Source organism: Fukomys damarensis, unplaced genomic scaffold, assembly GCF_012274545.1.
Source record: "Fukomys damarensis isolate Sample0158 unplaced genomic scaffold, DMR_v1.0_HiC HiC_scaffold_44, whole genome shotgun sequence".
In the NCBI taxonomy this organism is placed as follows: Eukaryota; Metazoa; Chordata; class Mammalia; order Rodentia; family Bathyergidae; genus Fukomys; species Fukomys damarensis.
In genome coordinates, this window is record NW_022900956.1 from 58,472 (window position 1) to 83,537 (window position 25,066).

The 25,066-nt window shown below is 39.3% G+C and overlaps 1 protein-coding gene across 1 annotated transcript in view; it reads right to left on the minus strand.

Moving 5' to 3' along the window:
• LOC104875802 (broad substrate specificity ATP-binding cassette transporter ABCG2) overlaps positions 1-25,066 on the minus strand; it is a gene marked incomplete at its 3' end in the record, with an annotated part of 91,175 nt that overhangs the window by 54,215 nt on the left and 11,894 nt on the right. Inside the window, exons 2-11 of the mRNA XM_033760581.1 lie at positions 18,888-18,947; positions 18,119-18,233; positions 16,429-16,581; positions 13,877-14,034; positions 10,528-10,685; positions 8,974-9,078; positions 7,711-7,955; positions 1,986-2,068; positions 695-784; positions 256-343 (exon numbers count right to left, since the gene is read on the minus strand). Coding sequence (XP_033616472.1) covers positions 256-343; positions 695-784; positions 1,986-2,068; positions 7,711-7,955; positions 8,974-9,078; positions 10,528-10,685; positions 13,877-14,034; positions 16,429-16,581; positions 18,119-18,233; positions 18,888-18,947 — 1,255 coding nt within the window. The remainder of the gene's footprint in view (positions 1-255; positions 344-694; positions 785-1,985; positions 2,069-7,710; positions 7,956-8,973; positions 9,079-10,527; positions 10,686-13,876; positions 14,035-16,428; positions 16,582-18,118; positions 18,234-18,887; positions 18,948-25,066) is intronic.

A 25,066-nucleotide genomic window follows, 5' to 3' on the forward strand; every position in this document is an offset into this window, starting at 1 on the left:
TAAAGGCTTCTTTTAGTTATTACACCTCTAACCTACACAGTACTGTCAGCCACCAAATCTTAACCTTTCCTCTTCCTGATGTCTTTCTCTCCTAGTTCTAACTCCACCACTACTATTTCGTCCCTCTCCGATTATTCCTTTCTTTGGCACATAACTATGGGCAAATCTCTTACAATTTTGAAAACCCCCCAGAATAAAATCATCCTTCTCTTTACTGTAAAGCTGCCATTTGGCTCTTTCCACTTCTCTACCCACCTCAGGTTTAACTTGGTCACATTCTTTGTCATCTTTACTTTCCAACTTCAAGTTGATGATCAATTCACCACTTAATCTCTGCCAAACTCTTCAAATTTAACCAAAGATTTTTCAACCCCTTTATTACTGCTTTCTATGTATTTAGATTTGCTGACCATGCTTTGAACATGACATTATTTTTACCTTAGAATTAGGCCCCCCATATATTCTTGATTATCTCCCCTGTCCATGGTTATGTTTTCTCAACAAATATTGACAAGTCCCATAGAAATTTTAAAATCTTATGTTGTGAGTGATATTTACAGTTCATATTTTTAAACTAAACAGAGGAACATGGAAAACACTGGGAGTGCACAACATGACATTCTTAGCCATATTCTGGATGAACCATTTTGCCCAACATGCTCTGATGCCCTTCCCAGAACAGAGCCCTACTCACATGAAGAGCTTCTTCTCCCGCAGAAAGAGCTGAATTGCAGACTCGTAGTTAAAACAAAGTGAGACTATCAAAACATAGAACATCCAGGCTCTGTCAGGGTAGAGCAGAAATAAAAAGCCCCACAGTTCTTAAACACCCTTATGTCAGTTTTTCTACTCACAGGACATTTTCCAGAAATAATGTAATACTCACTTGATCAAAAAAGAAAGAAATGAAAGGAGAACTGTTCTGGGGGAAATGGAGAAGGAAGGAAATCAAAGGGCAGAGTAGAAGCAGACAGTAATTTACACCCTCTCCATGACCTGGAATTGAGTCATTCAAGGAATACCCTTTAGTTAATCTAAGTTACTGTATTTTTTAAACAAGGAACACGTGTTGTATTTCCTTTCTAGGTTCTTAGTTGGGTAGATGTTTCCCAGTTTATTTTGAGACTTTGAAGTTTTTCCAAACCTTCAGCCATGGTTTGGATTTGGACAGACCCTAGACCTTATCAACATGCTCAGGGGACATCATGTTCACTTCAACTGAAGTCTGGACCACAAGCTTTTATGAAATTTACCTATATCTAATGATTCAGAAAACAAAGGAAAAACATCATGTCTTCTTTGATTTTCACGTAGACACAGCCACCTGTCTCTTGGCCTGCTGATGGCTAAATTTCTAAACAGTGAACTATAACTGAGCTTCAAGAAGGAATATAATTTAAAGATAAATTAAAACTTGGGTGGACCTTGAGAACATTATGCTTAGGGAAATAAGCCAACCCTCTCCGACACAACACAACTCATACACACACACACACACACACACACACACACACACACACAGACCCAATATTCTTTAGCTCTGTGTGTACAAGGTTGCTGGAGTAGTCATATTCAGAGACAGAAAGGAGAGTTGAATTAATTAGGAGTTCTACAGATTTGTTTGGGCAAATTACTGTTTTACTGGACATGGAAATTCTTCTGAGCAAGATAAAAAGCAGTTGTGGAGTAGGGTGGTGCTCACAGCTGCACAATGTGAATGCACTTGGTACTACAGAACTGTACACTGATAATGGTTGACTTGGAAAATGTGTTGTGTGTGATTTAATACTACATACATACGTACATACACATACAAGAGTGACACAGACAGTAAACCCATGATTCACTTATCATGCTTCAACTTGTCCCACAACAATACAGTGACAATTATACTGTATTTGTCATACACTCAAATTCTTAACATATATCAATAAGCTTGGACAAGGTGACAGCATTTCCTGAAATCAAGAGATAAAATTACTTACCTACTCTGGATTGCAGTACAATCGTTTTTTATCCCAAGGAAAAAGACACCTATAAGCAATCCCTCTATAATTGTGGCAATGATCTTTCCAAAAAGAAAAAGAAAAATAGAAAGAGTTTCAAGTAAAAGTAAAACTTTTACACATTATTTACTATTAGGATAGATAGAGATAGAGATTTTCCACTGAATTAAACACTTCAATGGGCTGGCCAAATCTCCTTGGAGAATATAAAGTATACTTTATTGAACTATCCCCTACATTAAAGTGAAAATGTATGAACTGTTTGAGGAACTGAGAGGACAACAGAGGAGATGACTAGAAAAGTTAAAGTTCCTCCCAATGTCCCCCAGGCACTGCCAGTTCAGGGCACAGATTGGGGTACTGCGCTCATGAACTCCACAAGGTATAAAAGGACAATGTAGGCACCTGGAGAAGTCCTTGTAGGAACAAAATTAAATCTGTGTTACCGAGTTGTGTCTTGAACTGACACCTCAGCCTCTATGCCAGTGAACATGCACAGTTTTATACTTCGAGAGGTTAAAGCAAAGAGAAGATGAACTTAAACAGAATTTAAGGCTGTGAAATAGCTCAGAGGTAGAGTGCTCGCTTACCATGTAGAAGAGTCTGGGATTGTTCCCCAGTACCAAAAACTGAATGAGTCATGCAATTTTTGAACACACAATGGCATTTTCCACAACAAGATGTTATGGGTGAACTGCATGCCAGTATCCACTCTCTGGTAAGTCCCCACTTGATTAGAAAAATGAATTGTCATTTTAACCAAATCTTCCAGCCGGCCCTCCCTAGAATGCTAAAGAGCTGCCTTTACTCCTCTCTGTCACTGCTTCTCCATCAGCCTCAACCAGTGAGGCCTGTGGGCCACAAGGCCCCCTGAGCGGCCAGTACTTTGCATCCTTCACCTGCTCAGTCTGTGTGGATGTCTCCCAGGGAGATTGGACAAAGATCTCTTCTATTTCTAGAATAAAAGCCTCAAAGACTATCAACTAGGAAAGGCTTCAGATTACTTTATGATGTAATATAATGGAGGAATTCTACTTAGAGTTACGCAGGGATTACATATAAAATATGAGAGATGATAATCTAAAAATAAAAGTATCCTACCATATATCTTGGAAATACTGCAATTGAAAAATCTCAATACTATAACAGTGTGAGGGGTGTGAAGTAATTTGTCAAGGACAGTTTTGGCACGAAGTAAAGGCACAATAGCAAAACAGAATAATGATCTGTAAAGACAAGTTTGGGAAAACCACAGTCTATAAAGGATCTAATGTAAATGTTCCACTCATGAGATAACCCTAAAAAATCCCCCTGCTACTCAAATAGTAATACAAGAGGGATTTTATCACCCTGTATATAGTATATAGTATTTTCACACTATACTTAGAACATACACTTCACTTCCGCAGACCAGTTTTCTAAAATAAATGCTTACAGCTTTATCAATATGCAGCATGCACATGTGTGCAATAGCCTGTACTTATTACACAGTAAAATATTTTACTATATTCATCAAACTAGACACTCCCCACCCTTTGTTTCTTTTCCATTCAAACACGATACCATATCCCATGCCCTGGTTGCTCTCTCCTAACACTCACAACTTAAAGAAGAAGAGGTGTATTTTGGCTCATGGTTTTTCGAGGTTTCAGTCCAGAGTTAGCTGGATTCAAGGCAGAAACTATGTGGTGGAAGGGCCTGGGTGGAAGAAAGATGACCATGTTATGGTGGACAGGAAGCAGAGGGAGAGCAGAGGCAGCAGGGAGGGAGGTGCATTCTTCAGGGTCATGACCCCAGTGTCCTGCTACTAATCAGTCTGATCTGGCCTCAGGTCAGTCAACCCTACCATCCAATCACTTTCTCTGCAATCCCCGCTGCTGAACACATGGAACTTTGGAAGGACACGAGATCTAAGTCATGATATGCCAATGATGCCACTATGATCAACAGGATGCTTTATATGGGTTTCAAGTTCTTGAACTATTTCAGTCAGTTTTCAGATATATTGGCAAAACAATGAATTTCATAAAAAAGTCCTGCTTTTAAAAGGTGCAAATGTGTCAGTCACTCTGTTATGAAAGAAACACTGAGGCAAACTGAACATTTCACTATGGAAGAAAGCATACCGCTCAGCATTGGGCATCTGGTCTCAGTCCTCTTTTGATTAAAAAAAAAAAAAGCAGTTGAAAGGGGATTAAAAAAAAACTCTCCAAATATGTTACTGTTCAAAGATGTTTAGCCAATATTTCTGATGGTGTATTCTGTGGGATATTTGTGGTTATCATTAATAAAACGAATCCAGAGTTAAATGGTTAATATGCTAATAGAAAGGACTCTCCTTGTGACCAACTATTATGTCTGCTAAGTGATGAAAAAAAACCCTTCCCACATTAAATAAATAATGCTCTACTTACAACAGATACATAACTAGATCTTCCAAATACAATTATTAGTAAATAGTCAATGCTAAAACACTGAAATATATAACAAGTTCAAATAAAAAAGCAGTAAGAAAACAGATATAAGATTTATTAGCAAGAAGATAAATACTTCAACAGCTCCATATACAGAAACAGAGAAGTAATAAACCCACAAAATGAAGAACCTATCCCAAGAAGCAGTAGTCAATGGCCCAATGACAGAGGCCTAGACATCTATTTGTGTTAAAATATGAGATAAGAATAGTTTTTATCAGTCTTAGTAGTAGAGAGAGGAGATCAGAATGATATTTTTACAATATCTAATATATATATATATGAAATTAAAAGTTTCGTATCCATAAATAAAATTTCATCACCGTGTACCTTTGTTCACTTCCTTACATATCAGTTATTACTATATTCACAATAAAATAGCAGGATTGGCAGCCTGAAGAAAAGACCAACAAAACTCAGCATACTTACAAAAATTTATAAAAAATTTTCCTCACTATTATACTACTGCTCCAGTATTTCTAAACCTGAACAAGCATGACCAGGCCAAGTTCAGGTAGATACAAAGTCCTGCATTTTCTCTAGAGACTGGAGCTTCTCTGGCCATTTCTGGGATTCCTTCTGTGGAAATGAGCTCACTGGAGCAACATGGAGGCTGAACGTGCCCCCGATGTTTGCAGCATAAGGAAGCCTGGCAGTGAACCATACACGGTCCTGATGTATATAAGCAGGTGTGTTCTAACTATACCATGCCCAGAACCACCAAATACTTGTCTTGGATCAGCCACATACAAACCACTTTTTGAGCAAACAAGAAAAATCCCTTATGCAAAAAGTCCTTGAAAGATTCTAAACGTAGTAAAAACATCACATTACAGTAATGCATACATACTCATATCTATAGTAGCACAATTCATAATAACTAAATCTTGGAAGTGGCCTCTATGTCCACCAACATATGTATGGGTAAAGAAAATGTGATGTTTTGTAGGGGAAAGGTAATAAGGGAAAAAATGTGAGAAAATGAAAAAATGGAAATAAAGTGTTTGTAAATGGGGAGGGGAGGAGGAGGTGAAGGGAGGGCAGGGACAAGGGGAAGAAATGAGAACCAAGAACTGTCATGTAAAGGTACAAGATCCCAATGATGAATGTAACTGTACTGTATACCTAGAATGTACCAATAAACTCAGTTAAGAAAAAAGAAAATGTGATCTTGTATATGACAGAATACTAGTCTGCCATAGAAGGATAAACTTGAGTCTTTTGAAAGACAATGGACGAACCTTGAGACCACAGTGTTCAGTGAAATAAATCAGACACACAGCTTAAATATCACATGGTTTCTCTTACAGGAGAATCCCAAAATATGAATCAATAGAATAATAGAAGACAGATGATAGGAAGTGGGGACATTGACCTTTTTCAGATGGGAAGGGAGTCTGCAGAAGGAGTAAGGGAGGAGCGGGGAGGGAAAGGAACTGAAAAGGAATTCAGTTGTGTTGTGTACATGTAACAACTCCCCACAAGGAATGTGACTATTATGTCCTCCAAACGTGGTGTTTTTCTATAAAGTGGAATATTACTCAGCCAAAAAGAATGAGAAATTAGATTCATTCATAGGAAAATGAATACATATTGAGGATATTCTCCTAAGTGAAATAAATAAATCACACACGTATAAATACTGAATAGCTTCTCTGGTGTGAATAAGCTATAATAGTACATAAGATCCTAATGATATAATGGACAATGTGAAATAGGAAGAAAGGGGCTAAAGGTGTGGGGAAAGTGGGAAGGGGAGGGGAAAGGAAATAAGGGAAAAGAAAAAAATGAGAAAATGAAAAAATATTTGTAAATAGGGAAGGGAGGAGGGGGTGAAGGGCAAGGGGAAAAATGAGAACCAAGACCTTGCATCATTTCAGTGTTCAACACCAGATAACCAGGTTATATATAACCAGATACACCTGGCGGCTAAAGGTGTGGGGAAAGTGGGAAGGGGAGGGGAAAGGAAATAAGGGAAAAGAAAAAAATGAGAAAATGAAAAAATATTTGTAAATAGGGAAGGGAGGAGGGGGTGAAGGGCAAGGGGAAAAATGAGAACCAAGACCTTGCATCATTTCAGTGTTCAACACCAGATAACCAGGTTATATATAACCAGATACACCTGGCTATATATAAATACCTCATTAAACTTGTTTCCAAATGATGTCATCTACTCTAAAAGAAAAAACTGATAGGACATTTAACTCACAGGACACAGAAGTGACTGTATTCTCTAACGTTTCATTAGGGCCAAAACGTGCAATCATTTAATATTCATAGAATCTCACTGATTGATAATAAAACAGCAACTCAAGAACAACCAGCTAAATTGATTTTCTTCTAAATCATGAAAAAATGACCTGAGAGAACCAGTGTTTATGTGGTATCAGGATTATGGATAAGAGAAAAACCCTAAAATATTATAATCACCAGTCTCCCCAGAACCAGCAAAAAGCACATCATATTATATCATCTTGGTGAAGAGACTGCTAACTTCGGTTACTACCTGTTAAAAACTGCAAACTCTTTGAAGGATATATGGTTTCCAAATATTCAGATCTCTAAACACAGAAAAAAGCAGTGACAGGAACAGCACGTGGCACGCAGACTTCTCTCTCAGGCAGCGCACAGCCCACCCTCCCTCAGGTCACTCAGGGCCACTGGGCTCCTGCACTGCCTGACTTCAGTCGCAAACCTCTTCTCCTGATCTCCTTCCCTCACCATCCCACTTCTGCACCCCTTCTCTGCTCTGACTTTCTACAAAGTTCTTTCTGCCACTAGGTATACTTTCTTTATCTCTATTCAATTATAATTTTATGTCCTCATAAGAAAATCAGTTCCATGAACGCTCATTGTGTCCACTATTCTATTAGAGTTCCCAAAGTGCAACATGTGACCTTGTAGTGAATTTGTGCAACAAATTACTGAATGAAAGTGTTAGAAAAACACACTTTAAGTGATGCTTCCTTTTGTTTACAGATTTCAATGCCAAATTAAATTTCTACTTAGGTTACCCTTCACAGTTTGTATAAAATATTCTGAAGCATTCAAGAATTAAAAACTTAAGTGTGTTTTCTTATTTCACTGAGTCTTTCTATATCCTAGATGGAATGAAGATGATAAATACATGACAGGATGGGTACAAAATAAACAAATCTGAAGAATAAATCAGAATCAAATTTTCCCCACGTACAAATTTTAAGCACAGTGAAAAAAATCTTCCAGCTTACCTGAGTCACAGAGGTCTGGAGATCACCCAGGAAATTTTTAAATGAACGCCAGGTAATCCACCTGAGTTGGTGACAAAAGGATGCGGCACAGGTGAACTCCTGGAAGGCTAAGCTCCTCTTCTGACCAGTTGAGAATTGATCTAGTTTAGCTTTTGTATCTCTGCAGAAGGGGGAGTTGGCATAGAACTCAGCTAAGTTTTCTGTGATTGACTCAACTGTCCTGGAAAACTCTTTAATGTTCTCATCTTCATAATAAAAGTAGACAAAGAAAGGAAACAGACAAGAAATGACTGAATACATTTCACTGTGACTCCTTTCTTTTATTACACCTCAAGTCTACACCTTGAGAATAAAAATGAATAGCTTCATCATGGCTATTCACACTAAAAAGTCACATAATACCAGTGCCATAATCTTATGGATACAGAAAATCAGTTGACATTTTCTCACTTCAATACCAGTTCTTAAAATAGACATATTATTGTACAGCTGTATAATTCTTAATATGAAACTCAAGTCCATGAATTTTTCTTTGTGCAAAGCCTAAAAGATCAAGTTTGTTATTTAAAAAAATAATATAGGGTTAAGCACTCTTAGAGGCTGAAGCAGGAACACAGCTTGGGCAACTTAGTAAGACCCTATATAAAAAGGAAAGAAAGAAAAGAAAGAAGAATTAAAAAGAGAAAGAAAAAAAGGAGAGAGAGAGAAAGAAATCAAGAAAGAAAGGAAGGAAGGAAAGGAGGGACAGACACTGAGGATGCAGCTAAGTGGTTTCAATACATTTTCCATAAAACCAGTGGAGAATATTTATTTCCATGGAAATGTCCCTTAGCGGGAATAGTACTTCTTTATAAATGCTTATTTATAAGTGAAATCAAAACCACCAGCAGCACTCATTGAAAAAAGTGTATCTGTTGATTGCTATCAGAGCATTACATTAATCTACATATTGCGGTACAGTTATGACATGCTGGTAACCAGGAGACACTCAGGCAAGAGCACTGCAAGTTGGAGGCCAGCCTGGACCCTGTATTATAATAAAAAAAATTTTTTAAGTGCAGGGGGATAGCTCAGTGACAGAAGGCTTACCTAGCACCCATGGGACCTATGTTCAATGAAAAAAGAAAGAGAGAGAGTCAGAGAGAGGGAAAGGAAGAAAGGCAGCATTCATATGACTTCACAAAGTCTTCTTTAGATGAGCTATAAAGTGCTAAATCTCAGCCTCTATAAGTAAAACTCCATGAGTCATACAGACTCACATACATTGGTGTTCTTCCTCCTCTCGATCTGATTCCTTAGCAGTGAAGACCCCACTGATGACATCCAGGAAGAATTCTGCAGGATTGTTGTAGGGCTCACATTTGTAACCTAAAGAAAAGAGAAGTGAAGCCAAGAAGACAAAGCTGACGTCCTTGGATATAAATAGGACTCATATCAGAGGGAAGGAGAGGTAAGGCATGTGAACACAGAATCTAAAAACTTGTCCTTCTTCTAAATCCTTTCTCTTCTCTCCTGACTCATTTATCCTTTCCTAGTTCAGTGACTCTCTGTGTCATATATATCAAGAAAAATATGAGTGCCAGAGTGTATGTACTCTCTGAGTTCCCCTAGCAAACACTAGAACAGCAGTACGTGCGCCAGTAGTGATCACTTCCCCACCTACGACACTCAGAGGGCTAATTTTTATTTCTCAGGCTATCATAACTCCAGATACACAAGAAACACCCACAGCAGTCTTCTGCAGAGAATGTGACCAACACAGCACACCTGAACTCAGACCTCAGCTTCGTTTGGTGTGGTCATCTCATCTTGGCCTGAAATCAGCTAAATTCAACTCCCGTGGAGTCTCCCAGGTTCATACACAGTATGTTTACTTATTTTTAAAAGAAATAGATTAACCAAAGGCATATTAGGAAGATGGCTAATAAATATTTAAATTATATTCAGTTCTGGGAAAGTATCTATAATCATATTAAACTATCTCAAAAGTGAAACAGTGGGCATGTACCATTAAAAACAAAACCACCTAGAAGGGCAAGGGAAAGGTAATAAGGGAAAAGAAAAAAAATGAGAAAGTGAAAAAGTGGAAATAAATTGTTTGTAAATGGGGAGGGTAGAAGGGGGTAAAGGGAGGGCAGGGGCAAGGGAAAAAAATGAGAACCAAGACCTGTCATGTAAAGGTACAAGATCCAAATGATGGATGTAACTGTACTGTATACGTAAAATGTACCAATAAACTCAATGAGGGAAAAAAACCCCACCTAACTCAATCTAAAATAGAAAGAAGCAATGCAGAAATGTTGGCACATTAAAAAGAGCTTAAGGATGCAGGAGAATGGCAAGTTTGAGCCAAGACTGGGCAACTTTGTGAGTTAGTGAGACACACTGTCTTAAAATAAAGTTTAACATAGTTACGATGTAGCTCAATATGCAAGCTCTGCCTTCAATCCTCAGTATCCACCCCCCCAAAAATGTTTATGTGACAAAATAACTGGCCTTGTGTCCAACAAATTAATTACTAAACTCTCAAGAAAATGTCACCACATCTGGGAAGCCACACAAACACAGGCCCAGGAGATAACTCAGACAGACACAAACATACATGCATACTCAAATAAGACAGGAAATGGGAAGGGACCTAAACCAGCAACAAGTGCTGTGAAAGGAAGAAAAGTTTTGGTACCTAACTGTCAAAAGATGTTTTAGAGCAGTAGAGCCTGATGTTCATATACGGAAAATCAAACTGCACCCTGCTGACCTCCTCCGCTCTCTTCCAGGATTCTTTGCTTGCGGGATCTACAGTACACAGAACTCGACCATACCTGCTGAAGAAAAGTTGCTCCATAGTCATCTGCGCAGGACCGTGGAACATTAGATTCCCTGCAGCCAATAAGGTGAGGCTATCAAACATCTTAAAGACAGAATACTGAGGCTGACGAATGGAGAAGATGATTGTTCGCCCCTGCCTAGACAGCCTATGTTAAAGAACAGAAAACAACCAATCATTACACATTTGAACTCTGCATTTCCTGATAAAATGTTCCTGATTTTAGACTATTTCATCCCTGTTCAATTTAATTTTCTCTTACAAATATCTCATTGTACCTCATATAATTAACTCATGCTAACTTTAATGCTTTTATGAAAAAGGTAAGGGTTTCCTAAAAGATGATGCATTAACAGTATAGACTCCACTAGAAATCTTTGTATTATTTTATTATTTTTTAACAAACTGAATCTTTATTGGTACATTTTAGATACAAATTACAGTTACATTTGTCATTGCTATCTTGTACCTGTACATGACATATCTTGTTTTTAATTTTTTCTCCATTCTCCTAGTCTCCCTTTCCCTCTCCACCCTTCCCTATTTACAAAGACTGCATTTCCAGTTTTTTCTTTTCTCTTATTTTTTTGTCTTCCCTATTTACCTTTCCCCTACCCCTCCCATTTGCCCAATACTTTTAGACCCTTTCTACCTTTTATAAAATATCAATTATACATTTTGATTCTTATTTACACATTTAGTTTATCACACCAGAGAAACTATACAGTATTTACACATGTGGGTCCTATTAATTTCACTTAAGAGTATGGCGACAATGTGCATCCACTTACCTATAAATGTCTCTAGTTTCTCATTCTTTATGGCTGAGTAGTACTCCATTTTATTAAAAAAAACACATCGTCTTTACCCAGGCTCCAACTGATGTGCAATTGGGCTATTTCCAAGCTAGCTATTACAAACTGTGCCACTACAAATGTGGGTGAGCATATATCACTGTGGTATGATTCTTTTAATTCTGTTGGGAAGGTACCCAGCAGAGCAACAGCTGGGTTAAATGGGACTTCTTATCCTAGTTGTTTGAGGTATCTCCATATTGATTTCCACAGTGGATGTACCAGTCTGCACTCCCACCAACAATGGAGAAGGGTTCCTATCTCCCCACACTCCCACCAGCATTTGTTATTGGTTGATTTCTTGATAGCAGCCATTCTTTCTGGGTGAGGTGGAATCTCAATGTTGTTTTCATCTGCATCTCTCAAATGACCAGTGATGTTGAGCATCTTCCCATACATTTATTTTCTGCTTTTACTTCTTCATCTGAGAAGTGTCTGTTCATTTCACATGCCCATTTTTGAATTGGATCTTTATATTTGGAGGGCCTGATTTTTTGAGTTCTTTATATATTCTAGATAGGAGACCTTTGTCTGAGGAGCAGCTGGTAAATTTTTTTACTCACAATGTAGGTTGTCTCTTAGCTCTGTTGGTGGTTTTTCTTGCAGTACAGAAGCTTTTTAAAAAGATGAAATCCCAGTTGTTTATTATTTGTGCTAGTTTCCATGCTACTGAGGATTTGTTCATAAAGTCTTCTCTTATGCCAGTGTCTTCAACAGTACTACCTAGCTTATCTTCCAGCAAGTTTAGTGTACAAACCTTTTTAAAATGCAGATTCTTGAACAGTCTTTCAAGACACTGAACTCTATGGCACATATGAGGATTCCAGATTGTATCAACCACACCACATTTGTGTTATGTGAACTGAATATTAAATCAATAATCACCTGCTCAATCCTAAATTTTCTTCTGCCTTATGATTACTCAACCTCATGAAAACAACATTACTAACACTTACAATGTCTTGGCTACATTCTTGAGAGATAATGTCACTTCAGTTTTCACAAATCCTGTTGTAAGGCAATTTGGATATTATTTTTATTTTATTCCTTTGAAGGATAAGATTAATAGGTCAAGACACATTAAGATGTCATAGTTATATTAGACAAGAGTGAGATTCAGTCTGTAGTTTAATTTCATAGTAGAAATGTGGCTAAACTGCTTCTTAGCAGTAGTTTATACTTAAGAATAGAAGAAACAACACCCAAGTTTCCTTTGCAAAATTATAATTATAATCTTTTATGAAGGGAATCACTTCAATTTAAGCATTTGAAAAGCATTTAACAGAGGCTAAATATACATCTAAGGGTGTTGTCTCTAATAGGGTCAGGCCAGAAGGTCAATTATTTCAATAACATGTGCATTTTAGTAGCTAAGTTTCTTTAAAAAGCATTGAATTCCTTGGCTGCACAGGTTGGCAAATGTATTCTTATAATGGGAACCATGTGCTCACTGACTAAAGTCAGTTGCAAACTGGGAAAACCCAAAGACTAAACACTGAACTGTTAGATTTTAATCAGAAATATTACTATGAACTCATAGGTATTTCATAGAATGATGCTAAGTGGAACTACAGTCATTATAGATGCAAATATGTGTTTCTCTCTAATGGAGAGGATGGAGTGCACTGTGAGGCAGTAGGTAGATAATGACCACACACAAACAGTGTAAATGTATGCATATGTTATACCTATGTGCATACAGAAAAACACACATATAAAGTGCACTTATTGTCAATATATTTCCATAATCATATATACATACTAACACACTCATCCGTGTGTGTTTTTTAGGTTTGTCTTCTATGGGTCTAGAAGTAATGATAACTCAGTAGGCTTCAAGCAAATAAGGCCAAACCAGGTCATTAAGTAGGCAAATAGGGTCCATTGAGAGGAGATGAGGGCACAGACACACACAGAGGGTGAAGAGGGTCATCTTCAAGGCAATGACAGAGGAGTCAGAAGAACAACCCCATGGACACCACGATCTCAGATTTCCAGCCTCTGGAGCTGTACAAAAATTAATTTCTATTTTTAAGCCACCAACTCTGGAATTTTGTTATGACAGAGCCTTAGCCAAGCTGCACTCCTCTTACTCACTGGGTTCTGTCCCTCAGGCCTCTCTGATGTCGAACGCACAGCAGGCTGGCTTGGCCCCAGGGACACTGACTGTTCCTTCCACCTAGATAGAGCTCTCTCCTCCTGGATCCAGCCTGGTCTCAGTCCCCTGCCTGCAGCCCATATACCACAGTCGAGGTCCCCTCTGACCCTCCTGTTATTCAAATCAACCTCACCACCACCATGGCTACCCTGCCTGTGCCTCTCTTTCATCTTTCTTGATAGCACTGCTGTGTTATTTGACTGTTTCCCCCTAACAAGAAGGGAAGAAATTCTGCTGTTTCACTGTTGCATCCTCTGTGAGAACATCTGGTACACAGAAGTCGCTCAGGTATTAAATAAATAAAAGAACAGTTCCCATAGCAGTTACTTTTTCAGGAGTGAAAAGACAGCATGTGCTGTGCTTGGATCTAAAGCATTAGTGGGCTCATCCAGGAACAAGATGGAAGAGTGTGTGATTAGCTCCATGGCTATCCTTGTCTTTTTGCTTTCTGCTTTAGACACACCATGGATAAGTTCAGTTCCAACCTAAGACAAAACATTCGCAACAGGAATGACCATGGTCACTAACATATGGTGAAAAATTTTTTGCTAGGCCCATACAAGACACTCTATTTTACATTTATTATTCTGAAAGCTAATAAGAGGACATCTGAGAGATGAAAGGAGATTCTGCTTAATGAGATGAGCAAACTCAGAGTCAAGTTAGAACTGCTGAATGGTTGAAGTCAGATATGAAATTGATATTTTTTATACTTCTAGAGGCACCATAATAAGTCAAATATTTATTTTTAAGGCAGTAAGTTACAGTACTAACGGGTATGCAAAAACTGTGAAACCAGAGTCTAAATCAGGTGGTAAAAGCCAGACATCGTGGCATCCTCTTTTATAGTTCCAGTGCTCGGGGAGGTTGAGGTGGGAGGAGAAGTCCTTGCCCAGCCCTAGCAACTTTGGAAGAACTTGTCTCAAAATAAATAGAAAGTTAAAAGGGGGCTGGGATGCAGATCAGTGTGAAGGCCCTCGGTTTAATTCCCAATATCATGGATGGATGGATGGATGGATGGATGGATGGATGGATGGATGGATGAGATAAAAACAAGACAGCAAAAGGGGAGGTACCTATAAAATCATAGTAGTCTTCTACCAACATACCTCTCTTCTGTTTCCAGCAAAAGTATGTAAAGAGAATGGACTTGGAGCAAGGCAAGCTCACCTTCAACCAGACAATATTAGCAGCTTTTTAATTTCCATAGCTCTTTCCCAACTGAACATGCCTACACTGCAATTCATCACAGGACTTTTTAAGGAACTTTTTAGACAAATGTAGAAGGTGGGGTATTCCACAGTGCACCTGTCTCAGTCTTTTCACCAGTGAGTGACATTTTCAGTGATGAGAGGGAACGGGAAGTTCTGGGGAAGGCACGAGGCGCGAACTGTAATTAAGAATCTCCAAAGCCATTATAATCACTTGCTCCTCATGGCTCTCAATGGGTTCCTGTTAACAGTTGAACTAGAAGACATTTGGAGACAGTTTGGGGCATGTGAATGAATATGGACTTAATGAATATGGTCTTCTTGCTAGTTGATAAGTGGGACTGTTACTTTTACAGATCCATAATATGTATTCAGGATAAAACATTACATAATTTTTAAAAAATTACGTCAGTAAAAAATGTTGAGGTATCATGAATACAATATTAAAAATGGAGAAATCGAGTTAGTTTCCTACTCTATTATCAATGAAATGATTGAGTTATTTTCTCTGATTTTATGTTATTTTATATTTACAATACCCTGAAAAGTAAAAAATTATAATTATTTCAACCAATTTCATTATATGAATTCTATGAAAGTCAATAATTTTTTCAATGTTTACCCTGGAATTCTCAGAGAGTGATATAGAACAATAAATACCTAAAAACAGGGTAAAGGAAGTACCTTGTAGGAAAGACAAAATCAAGTAAAATAAACAAAGTGAGAGAGAGGAAAAACAAATCATTCATAATAAGAAACTAAGTGGTTAATGGAGTCATTGCAGGGTTTTTCTTTCAAACAAAAACTGTTCACAAAGGATCATGGGAAGCAACAGCAAAACCCTGGTTCATCATGGGCTGTGAGAAGGGGATGCCACAGGGGGTTAAATCACAGCCACTGTCATCTGAACAGCTCATTTTCACCTAAAATCCCAGTATCTGCTCAGGATTTCTTGTATAGAGAATTATCAACTGGAGAGGCCACTCATCCTTCTGATTTGCCCTTATGATTCTGCCAAAATAAGGAGTTTCTTTGTCCTCTTTTTTCTTCTTTTTTACTTTTGCCACAATTATATCTCTAAAATCAGGAAGCAAGCCAGACACCAAAGAGTCTGCAAAAAAGTACTGGTAGAAAAAGGGAAGAAAGGAGAGAAGTAGGTAGGAAAGAGAGAAACAAATTTAAAGGAGGGAAAAGTCAGAAAAATACAATTAGAGAACTATAGCAAGTATAATGTACTAAGCAAAAATCTTTGGTTCTCTTTATTTACCAATTACAGAACTAAACCTTTGAAAAGCAACAGAACAAATTTCCCTGATATAAGAGAGAGAACAAAGAATTTCTAAGTTTGAAAAGAGAAAAACACAAGTAGAAAAGTTAGTGCAAAGTTATAAAATGATCCAGAACAATGAGACAAGGTGAGGATCTTATGGAAAAGGTTACATGAGGAACGTTTCCTTCCTAGACCTTGCTCCACCCCAAGGATTCAACCATCCTTAAATTAATGTGCCAGCTTGATTTAAACCTCCTTATGATGTAAGTGATGCTCTTCTCATAACAGAAAGCAGCCACTTTCACCACAAACATAGAAAGCTAGTGATTGAGGTCATATTTTTCACACAGGGTTGTCTTATTATGTGGCTATGATGTTTCTGTTTTTATTCCCAGTACCTTGGAATCTGCCACTTTATCCAGACCTAACTCTTCAATGACATCATTCATCCTCTCATTTTTTTCATGTTGTGTCATGGTCGTTGGAAGCCGAAGAGCTGCTGAGAACTGTAAATTTTCTCTCACTGTCAGCGTGCCCATGATGCCTTCATCCTTCAGACAAATGGTATGTTAGTGAGAAAACTGAGTCTTTTCTAAACCCATCTATCACTCTAGAACATGTAACTTAATCCAAGAACATAGCACACCCAAAGTAAAGCTCTCTCTAATGTGGCCATTTAATTCTACAAATTAGAGTAACTACATGTACAGACAGCTGCAGAACCCACTGGAATAATTCTTTACCCCACATTTGCACATCCAAGGAGCACACAGGTAATTATCATTGTCATGCCTTCTTAAAATAAATTTGTGGTTTGTTAACTCCTTTGAAGAAAAGGAACTGTTAGCACACGTTAGAAAGAGACATGAATACGTCTGATTACAGATTGTGGCTATTCCCACAAAGGGGGTGCACACACTCTAAGAAGTGAAACAGGCTACAAGCTGAAGTAGGGCGCATTTAATGGGGTGTGTTTAACGTAGGTGAATTATGATGTGAATTTTTTTGCGTGGGTCCCACAGATTGAACTCGAAACCTTGTGCTTGTGAGGCAGGTGGTGGAAACACAACTAAATCGTTGGCCCTATGATGTATATTTTTACTGTCCATCAGGTTACAGTGCAAGTGTTTGAAGTTGAGATGTCCCATTACAAAGGTGGTTGTTTTTAGGCCTGAAGGAAAAGGCAACTTGCACATGAAAGGAACGGGTCTAGTGCCCTGGAATTCATAAGCTACTATAAAAGGACCTTTAGGAATTTAACACTATTTGAGTAAGGATGAAAGGGAGAAACACAAGTTGGGGTGGACTGCAAAAGCAGGGAAAAAAAGTATGTCTTGCTGCAGATTTTCTTAAAGGTATAATTTTATATTTTAAGCATAATTTTAAAATCCTGATTTCTGTGTCTCTTTCCTTATTTTTATTTCTTTTATCTTATCTCATGATGACTAGTAGCAAACACTTTTAGACTTCTTTTTACAATGATTGCCAAAGGCAGCTTCAAGGGAAGGAGAAAAGTAAAGAAAGCACAGCACTAGGCTCATTTGGAATAGATGTACCAGCTAGAATTGATACCACTGCCCGACAAGAGTCATATTCTGTAAACGCTCTGCATTTTCATTTAATACTACACTAAAGCTAATGTACAATTGATGAAAGGCAGGACCAGGGATTTAGCTCAGTGGTTCTGCCGCCTTCCTCGCAAGCACAAGGTAAGAAGAAGGAGAAGGAGGAAGAGGAAAAGGAGGAAGAGGAAGAGGAAGAAGAGGAAGAGGAGGAGGAGGAAGAGGAAGAAGAAGAAGAGGAGGAGGAGGAGGAAGAAGAGGAAGAAGAGGAAGAGGAAGAAGAAGAGGAAGAGGAGGAGGAGAAGGAAGAAGAGGAGGAAGAAGAGGAAGAGGAGGAAGAAGAGGAAGAAGAAGAAGAGGAAGAAGAAGTAGAGGAAGAGGAAGAAGACAATGAAGAAAGAAACAATTACTGAAAGGCTACTTAGTTCTATATGAATGTTTTATAATCGATTGGCAGGTATAAGCCAAGACACTTGCCTATATAACAATGAGGAAATTAAAAAAATGCAAACCCACTAATACTTACTTCTGCTACATATCCTGAATAACATTTGAAATTGGCAGGCTGAGGTTCCCCATTTATCAAAACATCTCCAGACAATTTTTCTGGATGTTTTCTTGCAGCTAAGACATCTAACAACCTGAAAAAGAACATAAATGTTGTAAGGTTTCTGTCCCTAAAACACAGGCCATCTCTCTCACATTTTCTGCACAAGTTGCAAAATATTCTAGTCAAGAAATTCTATGGTCTAACTAAATATACACATCCATTATCTGCTACATGAAAGCCTTCCAGAGTTTAAAAAATATGTTATCATTGGTTTATCTGGCACAGATCCCCCAAATGATCCTCCTGCTGTGTGAACTTGGAGGTTCCAACGTGCTCTTTTATGTAAGACTCATGACCTTACCTAAAACTTCTGTTACATATTCACACTTCAGCTATTATCCACATATTTTCACACTCCACTGTTCATAATACTAGCTGTTGAAAATAATCACTTTTTTTTTTCCTGATTCCAGGGATCAAACTCAGGACCTTGAGCTTGCCAAGCAGATGTACTGCCACTGAGCTACATCCCTGGCCCAGAAAAGCAGTCACTTTATAATGTCCTAGTAGTAAACCTGACCAGTAAGGCTTTATGGTCTCATCACAGCTCATCTAACTGAACATTATTCACAACACCCAGGGCCAGACCAGACATGCACAGCTATCCCTACTCATGTAACGATAATCTTTAAAGGCTACTGAAACTGTACAAAGAAGATGCACCCATACTCTCTTTTATACTCACAAAGATTTTCCTGCACCTAGGGGTCCCCGAATGGCATTGAGGCCAGGTGCCATGATCCCACTGTAAACACAAAAACATACTGACTTACTGTTGCACATTAAACAAAATTATACTAATTTAGGGTCTTAATTAAATATATTTAATGCAGGTTGATGAAATTATAGACAGAAAGCAAATTATCAACCTATAGATAAAAAAAATATGGCCCTGGTCCTGTTTAGCACCAAATGTGGAGTTCATGAGGGGAAGCAAAATTTTGCCAAATATAAGCCAAATCCTTCGCAAACATTTCTGAACTGAGGTACATGAAAAGAAATTAAGCAGACATGGACCATTTTTATAGGAGTGACTCAGAAATGTCTCTACTCTGTATTATAATCACCTAATGTCACAATTAATGATCACAATTCACCCTTTGTAAATGAGATAACCAAACATGTATCCTTAAATACTTAATCTGCAAATACAGTAGAAAGTTCTTAATTACACCTAATATTGTTAAACTCTCATGAAAGCACACTAACTCCATCCCAGAATAGAAGACATAGGTTTTCTCTGGGTGGCCCTTACTCCTCTCCTGATATTCATTAATTTAAGTGTTATCATGCACATTTAACAATGCTTCAGAACCAATGAACATTATGATACAGAGAAAGAAAACAAAAATACTCACTTAATAGATGTGCTATGTGCACAAAATATTAGCAAAATAAAAAGGAAATACTAATGGCAATTATAATCCTTATTTCTGTAACTGGAGGTTGTTGCTAGTCTTTGTAACTAACTTCTACTATCATTCTGTATTCCTTTGGTCTTCAGAAAGCACCTGAGTAGGTCTTGGTTCTTGGTCTGGTGGGGTGACACCATCATTCATGAAACTTCTGGGACTTTTGTAATCCATCCTGGATTGAGTATCATAGTTTCCTTTTGTTATGGTTTACATCTGCAGTGACCCCTAGAAGTCTCATGTGTTTAGCGGTGGGGATTTTAGATGGTGGCGAAATCATGAGAGTGCTGCACCTGACTTGTGTTAGGAAATGGAGCCTGATTAGTAATGGGTACTGGCAGCATCACCATGAAGAATACACCACATTCCCACCTCCCACCTTCTCTCTCTCTGTCTCCGGTAGCAATGATTTGAGCAGGTTTTCTTCCACTGTTCCTCTCTGCAATGCCATTTCTTTTTTGGAGTGGCTGATAATTTATGAGAGTTGGGTTTTGTGTTTCAGTGATGAGAAAGTAGCTAAGACATCCACTGACCTGAATAACTGGGATGGTGATAACTAGACACTTTAAGCGAGCTCATACACTCCAATAGGGCCCAACTTCTCCTTCACAGTCTGGACAATCCCCACACCTAACAACATAGCTCCTTGTTGACTCAGGCCTGATAATCAGGGTGAAGTCTTTGATCCAGTTCAATCGAATCTTTGTTGTACCTCCTTGTACAATCATTCCCCCTTATGGAATCAAGACTTCTAATCCCACTGAGTATAATGCTGCAAGAACAGGAAGCAAAAAGGAAGAAACACTTCCAATAAATTAGCATTATCTTGATAGCAATATCAGATAAAGACTTAATGAAAAAAAACTACAGGGCAATTTCTATAATGAACACAGACTGAAAAACCTCAAGAAGATATTGGTAAATAGTATGCAACAAATCATTAAAAAGATCATACATCATGGCAAGGTTAGATTCATTCCCAGGCTGCAACAATGGCTAAATATACAGAAAGTAATAAACTTAACACATAAAATAAACAGAATCAAAAACAGTAAACACATGATCATCTCAATAGACATAAAAACGGCCTTTGACAAAAGCCAATATCCCCCACAGAAAACCTCTGCAGAAGAGAGGCATAGAAGAACCTTAGCTCAGCTGCATAAAAGTTACTGATGTCAGCCCTAGTGCCCATACTAGATGGAGGGAAAGCTAAAAATTTCCCTCTAAAATCAGGAACAAGACAAGCATGTCCACTCCTGTTCAAAATACTACTCAAAACACTAGCCAAGTCAATCAAGAAAGAAAAAATAAATTGGATAGCTATAGAAAAGGAAGAAGTCAAACCTGCATTGTTCACAGATGGCATGGAGACCCCCAAAATTCTACCAAGAGGTACCTAAAGCTAATAAATAAATTTGGCAAAGAAGCAGGTTACAAAATTAACACACAAAAATCAGTGGTGCTTCTCTGCGTCAGAAATGAACACATTGAGAAAGAAATCAAGAAAACAATTCACAATAAGTTCAAAAGCTCAAAACCTAGAAATTAATCTAGCCAAGAAAATGAAAGGTTTGTATAATGAAAACTAGAAAAGGAAATTGGGGAGGACATCAGTAAATGAAAAGATAGCCTTATACTTGGATAGGAAGACCCAGTGTTCTCAAAATGCCCATGTTATGAAAAATGATACATAGATTTCAGGCAGTCCTATTAAAATACCAACAGCATTCTTCACAGAACTAAAAACAGCAACACTAAATTTTGTATTGAACCAGAAGAGACCCAAAGCAAGAAGAAAAAAACAGGGGATATCAAACACTTAGATTTCAAGTTATACTATAAGGATCTACTGATTAAAAAGAACATGATACTCCAGTTGATGGGCAATTGGGCTGTTTCCAAGCTTTAGCTATTACAAATTCTGCCACTATAAACATGGGTGAGCATATATCACTGTGGTATGATTCTTTTAATTCTTTTGGGAAGATACCCAGCAGGAGAATAACTGGGTTAAACGGGACTTGTAGTCCTAGTTATTTAAGGTATCTCCATATTGATTCCCCCAGTGGTTGCACCAGTCCGCACTGCCACCAACAATGGAGAAGGGTTCCTTTCTCCCCACAACCCTGCCAGCATTTGCTACTGGTTGATTTTTTGAAAGCGGACATTCCTTTCTCTCTCCCTCCCCCCGCTCTTTCATTGAGTTTATTGGTACTTTTTAGGTATACAGTACAGTTACATTCATCTTTGGGATCTTGTACCTTTACATGACAGGTCTTGGTTTTTGTTTTTTCCCCATACCCCTGCCCTCCCTTCATCCCCTCCACCCTTCCCTATTTACAAAAACTTTGTTTCCATTTTTTCATTTTATCATATTTTTCTTTTCCATTATTTCCTTTCCCCTACCCTTCCCACTTCCCCTACACCTTTAGCCCTTTTATTCCTAATTTACATTGACATGAAAATCAATATGGAGATACCTCAAAGAATCATACCACAGTGATATATGCGCACCCATGTTTATAGTGGCACAGTTTGTAGTAGCTAAAGCTTGGAAACAGCCTAATTGCCCATCAGTTGGAGACCGGATAAAGAAGATGTGGTTTTCCTATAAAATGGAATACTACTCAGCCATAAAGAATGAGAAATTACAGTCATTCACACAAAAACGCATGAATATTGAGGTCATACTCTTAAGTGAAATAAGTCACACATGAGCAAATAGCAGCCATTCTTTCTGGGGTGAGGTGGAATCTCACTGGAGACTGGGTAAAGAAGATGTGGTCCTTTTATAAGATGGAGTATTACTCAGCCATAAAAATGATAAACTGGAGACATTTATAGCTAAATGGATGTACACTGACGATATAGTCTGTCACGTGCCATTGTTTCCGGGCTCTTCATGCCCTGCATGAATCCCGGATGTGAGTCCGCCGGTGACGGCGGTTCGCGCCTGCGCAGAGGAGGCGCTTGGCTCGTCAGAATGACGCAGGCTGGCATTGACCAATAGAAATGGGCCACGTCACCCGAGAGGCTATAAAAGGCAGGCTCGCGTCCGGCTCGGGGTCTTTCCGCCATCTTGAAGAATGCAGAAGAACCTCCAATAAAGCGTGCTTCAGAAGAATCCTGAGTGTTGCGTGCTCCTTGCTGGCGAGGTGCGCTTGACAAGTGGTGCCGAAACCCGGGAAGCGATGACCATCATTGCCGGCATCAGCGGAGACCCCTGACTTCAGGAGGATTCAGAACTGAGCAGCAGGAGGGGAGGATCCACCAACTTTCCGAGAGGTACGCTGTCTGGTGTGGGCGGGTGTTTTAATTTGTTTACTCCAACAGGTTTAACTTTGTCGGTCGTCCACTTTCATAGATAAGGGAGAAATGGGGAATTCTACTTCACAATCCCTGGTTTATGCTTTACAAAGCCTGTTGAAGGAAAGGGAGTTAAAAATATCGGAGCAGGTTTTAAGGAGGTTTTTAAAGGAAGTGGATCGAGCGGTGCCCTGGTTCAGCGGTACCGGGTCACTCACGATCCCATCCTGGGAAAAATTAGGAAAAGACCTCCAGCGAGAGAAAGATAGGAATACCTTAAGACCGGGGGTTTTACCAGTGTGGAAAATGATTAGGGCCTGTTTGGAGGATAAGCGTTGCAATGACAAGGTGCGAGAGGGACAAAAATTGTTCAGGGAGCATCAAGACAGTGTATCAGAAAGGGAGAGTGAAGAAAGAAGTAAGTCTAGACAAAAACGGAGAACAACGGGAGCTCAAGAAGAAGGGAGCCAAATTTCCGGCCCTATTGAGGCCTCAATGGGCCTCTATCCTGCCCTAGATGAATTAAAAAGTTTAACGTTAGTAGAAAAGGAAAGTAACTCGGGGGCTCCTCGGAGGACTCCGAGACCTCGTCGGAGTCCTCAGGGGAGCCGCCCGAAAAAGAGGAAGTAGTAAGGAGGAGAGCGAAAAGAAAAGGGAAAATTGAAAGGCTGGGGCCTTATGCGCCGGCTGCCGTCCAGCCCTCTGCGCCCCTGCTGATTGGCCCCCCCGATGGGGAGATAAGAATGAAGCCGCGGGGACAAGGGATTTCTTTTTGTAAACCCAGGGAGATAGAGAAGATTTTGCAGGCGTTTCCTGTTTTTGAGGACGCAAATCAACAAAGATATTATGAACCATTGAAGCATCAGCAATTAAAAGACTTAGCTGAGTCCGTGAGGACTTATGGGATAAATGCTTCCTTTACCCAGGCCCAAGTCGACAGATTAGCTTACATGGCCATGACACCCACGGATTGGTATAGTACCGTAAGGGCTTGCCTTTCTATGGGACAATATCTAGATTGGAAATCTATTTTTCAAGATGCCTGCACAGTGCAGGCGAGGAATAATGCATTGCAGGGACAGCCCCATTGGGATTATGATATGTTGACAGGGCAGGGGCAATGGAGCGTTAATCAGACAGCGTTCCCAGTTCAGGTGTATGAGCAAATAAACAAGCTTGCAGTTAAGGCTTGGAAGAGCCTCCCGAATAAGGGGGAAGTCTCAGGGAACTTAACTAAAGTGATTCAGGGACCCACGGAACCATTCTCAGACTTTGTAGCCCGAATGATGGAAGCGGCAGGCAGGATTTTCGGGGATGCAGAAGCAGCCATGCCCCTGGTGGAACAGTTGATTTTTGAACAGTGTACTAAGGAGTGCAGGAATGCAATTATCCCTTGGAAAGGGAAGGGATTAAATGCATGGATGAAAGCGTGTAGGGAAATAGGTGGCCCACTAACCAACTCAGGCATAGCAGCAGCAGTGCTTGCCGCGCAGAGATCGCACGACGTCACCTGCTTCAATTGCGGCCGCAAGGGTCATATCAGAAGGCAATGTAAGCAATCCAATAGAATGAATTCCCCGAGGAAGGTACCTGACATTTGCCCAAAGTGTGGCAAAGGGAGACATTGGGCTAATGAGTGCAGATCTGTAAAAGATATTAAAGGAAAGGTCATATCAAGGAATGCGGGTGAGCTGCCAAAAAACGGGCAGAAGGGCCCTTGTCCCCAGGGCCCGCAAATGTATGGGGCGTTCCAGAGCAGGGGAATATCCCTGAGACCGCCGACAAGCCAAGGAGAGCCACTCCAGGTTCGGCGGGACTGGACTTCTGTGCCACCTCCAGAGCGATATTAACTCCCTTAATGGGATGTCAGCCTATTCCATCTGATGCTAATGGCCCCCTTCCAGAAGGAACCATGGGACTAATTTTGGGTAGATCGTCCACAACTTTACAGGGCCTCATTGTCCATCCTGGAGTTATTGATAGTGATTATGAGGGAGTAATTCAAATATTGTGCTCCTCGCCTAGGGGAATCTCCTCGATATCCCCCGGAGACCGTATTGCACAATTAATACTTTTGCCTAGTTTGCATCAACTTTTCCCCAGTGGGACTTCTCCGCGGGGGAAACGAGGATTAGGCTCCACC